Source organism: Arachis duranensis, chromosome 3 (assembly GCF_000817695.3).
Source record: "Arachis duranensis cultivar V14167 chromosome 3, aradu.V14167.gnm2.J7QH, whole genome shotgun sequence".
In the NCBI taxonomy this organism is placed as follows: Eukaryota; Viridiplantae; Streptophyta; class Magnoliopsida; order Fabales; family Fabaceae; genus Arachis; species Arachis duranensis.
In genome coordinates, this window is record NC_029774.3 from 121,607,872 (window position 1) to 121,611,659 (window position 3,788).

Here is a 3,788-nt window from a genome sequence, read left to right on the forward strand (position 1 = left end):
AATTTATGCACTCTAAAACGTTGTACACATTCATGTGTAATCACATATGTTACCATTCAAATATTATTAGAATTTTACGTTATTTTATCATTACATTAAAATTAAATTTTATTTTAAAAAAATATTATTAGAATTTTTTAAATATGGTTGAATTTTTTTTTCTGTCAGGTCAAAAATAGATTGTGTCGTATTGATTTAAATTATCAAATTTATTTTTTAAATTATGAAAAAAAAGCATCAAAGAAATCACTATATGACTATAATTAATTTGAAACTTTTGATGTGTCGAGTTTTTGGCTTGCCAACTCACGTACGGGAGGGAACTATAGCAATGGCATAATAGCAAGTCAGCAACATCCTCTAAAAGGGACTCCCAACAAAGAACAGTGTACTTGGTATTACTGGCGACTTATTAGACATTGTACTCGCCAAATCGCATTTTTCAAATAACAGATGTATACATTCTATATGATATAAAAATATAAAACCAAAAGTTGTGTGAAAACTACTGTTGTAGATTTTCTACTATGACCTGATATATATTTTAATTAGTCCATTCGTGATTGTAAATAAATAAAAAATTTAATATACACAAAACATTTACTATCATATTTTTTTTATAAATAAATATTTTTTTATATATGTAACAATTATATAAATATATATTTAATTTATTTTTAATATATATTTTATATTTTAACATATATATTCTATACAGAGTTCTATTTAATATCTACTACTTGACCATTGTCAATATTTAAAACCAAATACATATTAAGAATCAACATATTTCACCATTCAACTAAAACTTCGATTATATATACATATACATATATATTTTGTTTAATTAAGTGATAAAGATAATTTTGTACCAGGCCATCTCATAAATTATCACTTTGAATATTTTCTAGCTAGTCCACACACGATTATCACCATAGTTTAATTAAAGAATAATTCACTTATACAGAGTGCCTTACTTGGTACAATATGTGGTACTCCTAGAACAATGTTCTACAAATGTCAAATGGCCTTTCAAGTTTCGACCATGTTAGCTGATAATCACGCAATAATGTCTATCAAAACATGTACCGGCAAACGAGTGGAAATAACTTCAAAAAAGTGAAAAAAACAAATCTCTAATCTCCTTTGAGATGATAAACTTACGGAATCTTCCCGATCTTTTTAATTACTAGATTTGAAAGAGTCTTCTGTAGATTATCGCTTCAGAAATATTATTTTGAGTCTATTAAAAATCGATCTCTGCCTCTCTGATGTCTAACGAAGCAGGAATACATATTGCATATAAAAATAAAATAACCTTAGACTGAATTGCGGAGAAAACTCTCTTTGATCAATGCTGTACTCGAAAAGAAACGAGAGACTCGAGATAGATAAAGAAAAGAAATAAGCTTCCACAGGTTGGTTATTCATTACCAATCGTTGCATTAATTAATCAAAGTAAATATGGGATAAACAAACTTAACTTGAACAAACTACGAACCAAAACAGAATCTATTAGACCCGTAGTGTCAACCGGCTGATTTAGTCCTTTGCTGACACAAATTTCCCCCCACTAGATATTTTTCCTATAATTTTTGTTCCCTTCACAGTTGACAAGGCTACGATTTAATTTTCTTCCTTACTCGACTCAAGAACCTAGCTAAATACTACTATTACATATCACATTCAATAACCAAAATGCCCAACACCCCCACCGTGGTCCTTCGAAAAATGGAGGGTGGCCAATGGCCATTGAAGTTAAAAGGCCGTTTCATTCATTCATCCATTGGTACCATCATTTCAATTAACGTTGTCGTTATTGTTGGGATTAGACCGTTGTTGGCCCCTCCTCAAGTCAACTACCACCACGCTCACATTATCCTCGCTGTGCCTCGCCAGCGCCAGCTTCGTCAGCAGAATGGAAGCATCTGAGCACGCCCTATCGGATCCGTCCGCTGCCACCCCACTCCCCGACGGAGACCCCGGCGGCGACGGCAGCTTGTGCGCCTTGAGACACATCCGCACCACCCCGCACGCAGTGTCATTTGACACCACGTCCCACAAACCGTCACTCGCAATAATCAAGCACTCATCATCGTGTCTCCTCTCAGTAACGGTCACCTCCGGTTCCGGGATCACGTACGGTTTCAGATAATTATCCCCTGAAAGAAAACGGAAATCGTTAAATTCTAGAATGTGAACCGCCATGCGACCGTAACGCTAAATAATCATATTAAAACGCATGGTGCTAACGTGCGCAGTTGTTGCTCAACACTCACCTATGGCTCTAGACATGGCTAGCATCCCAAGCACCCTGGGAACATCCCAATAGATCACGCGCCCTCCTGCAGCTTGAACCCGGATCAGTTCGTCGGGTCGGTCAGGCTGCAATCAAACGATACGAATAATAGTTAGGCCACGTGTCATGCAAGCGCCAAAGTAACGTTTCTCTATTTTTATTTTTCTATTTCCCGGGAAAAATAAAATCAAGAAAGTAAGAACGGACCTTGTGATCGGAGGACAGGGGGATGGCCACGCCGTTGCGGCAGAGCACTGCACGTGAGTCGCCGCAGTTGGAGACAACGATCTTCTCGGAGGTGACGACGGCGACAGCGGCAGTGGATCCGACAGCGTCGCAGTGTGGACTCTGAAGCTCGCAGCGGCAGGTGGAGGAGTGATTCCCCTTGCTCCAGGTGTGTACGTCGTCGTCCATGCGCAAGAACCCATGCTTCATCACGGATTTCCATTCCAACTCTTCTTCATCCTTCTTCGCTCCACTGATTTCATCCTTCACAATATCATGCAGCCTCTCCTTGCACAGCGTCGCAACCTGCATACACGAAACCGGTTTAAGTTAAAACCATAACCAGATCCACTTCTACATTCTACGAGCGTATTTAAGCATCTGAAAATAGAAGCGGCTAAGCTAGAGTGCTTACATGTGAGCAACCGTGACCGTCAAACACGCCGAAGTAATGGAACCCTCTGTAACTCTCATCACAGAAAGAAGGACGCACAGTAACCGAATCCTCCATGTCTCGTCTCCTTCCGCAAACGGAAGTCACGCCGAACTTCGGACACTCTCCATAAACCTTCTCATTTCCCAAACCTCCCGCCGTCGAACCCAACAGAGAAGAAACCTTGGACCGTTTCGGTTCCGAAACTGTGCCATCTTCGTTGTTAACCAGCTGCTTAGATCCGTCCTCCTTGTTCTGCCCGACAACAAAGGAACCGCGGTTCTTCGCGACGTTGCCGCACTCCCTGGGAACCGCGCAAAGATCCATCCTCTGCCGTTTCCGGGAAGCCTCGGGCGCCGCCGCCGTCGCCACGTCGGTCATTAACCTCAAAGAAAGCAAGTCTAGGCTCCTTCGCCTGGATGGGCGTGGATTTGGCTCGATTGGAGCCGTTGGTTCGCCTTCTCCAACAACACCACAGCAAATACCAGCCATTTAAATTTTGAAACTTCAAAAGCGATGAAATTTTGAAATATCGAAGCACAGGAAGAGTAGGATATATATAGAGAAGTAAGAGAGAAGAAAAAAATTTTAAAATAAAAAAAATAGAGTGAATGAAGGAAAGAGAGGGGGGAGAAGGAGCTTTTTCTACCGAAGGGGAAGGGGAGGCCCAAGGTTAGGGAATTCAAGTAGGGCCCACAGTAAATGGACGGGCAGGGTGCCCGTCACCGTCAAAGAGTAACGCGAAGCGATCTCAGCCGTTGAAGTGATCGGGGTTGGGGTTTGGCAGGGGAACACGTGGTAAGGTGGCCTTTTGAAAAAGGGTGTACGTGG

The 3,788-nt window shown here is 40.8% G+C and overlaps 1 protein-coding gene across 1 annotated transcript; it reads right to left on the reverse strand.

Moving 5' to 3' along the window:
- Positions 1 to 1,405: 1,405 nt before the first annotated feature.
- LOC107480865 (protein phosphatase 2C 37) lies at positions 1,406 to 3,560 on the reverse strand. The gene is made up of 4 exons (XM_016101062.3): positions 2,940 to 3,560; positions 2,507 to 2,830; positions 2,280 to 2,385; positions 1,406 to 2,162 (listed from the first exon to the last, which is right to left on the reverse strand). The coding sequence occupies exons 1-4, from the start codon at positions 3,447 to 3,449 to the stop codon at positions 1,801 to 1,803; spliced, it is 1,302 nt and encodes a 433-aa protein (XP_015956548.1). The 5' UTR covers positions 3,450 to 3,560; the 3' UTR covers positions 1,406 to 1,800.
- Between the last annotated feature and the right edge of the window lie 228 nt (positions 3,561 to 3,788).

Bases quoted from the DNA above. Each gene is read 5' to 3' on its own strand.
- LOC107480865 (XM_016101062.3), bottom strand. From the start codon at position 3,449: ATGGCTGGTATTTGCTGTGGTGTTGTTGGAGAAGGCGAACCAACGGCT. The intron at 2,386-2,506 runs GTCCGTTCTTAC...GTTTGATTGCAG, and splicing joins CCCTGTCCTCCGATCACAAG to CCTGACCGACCCGACGAACT. The intron at 2,163-2,279 runs GTGAGTGTTGAG...GTTTTCTTTCAG, and splicing joins AGCCATGTCTAGAGCCATAG to GGGATAATTATCTGAAACCG.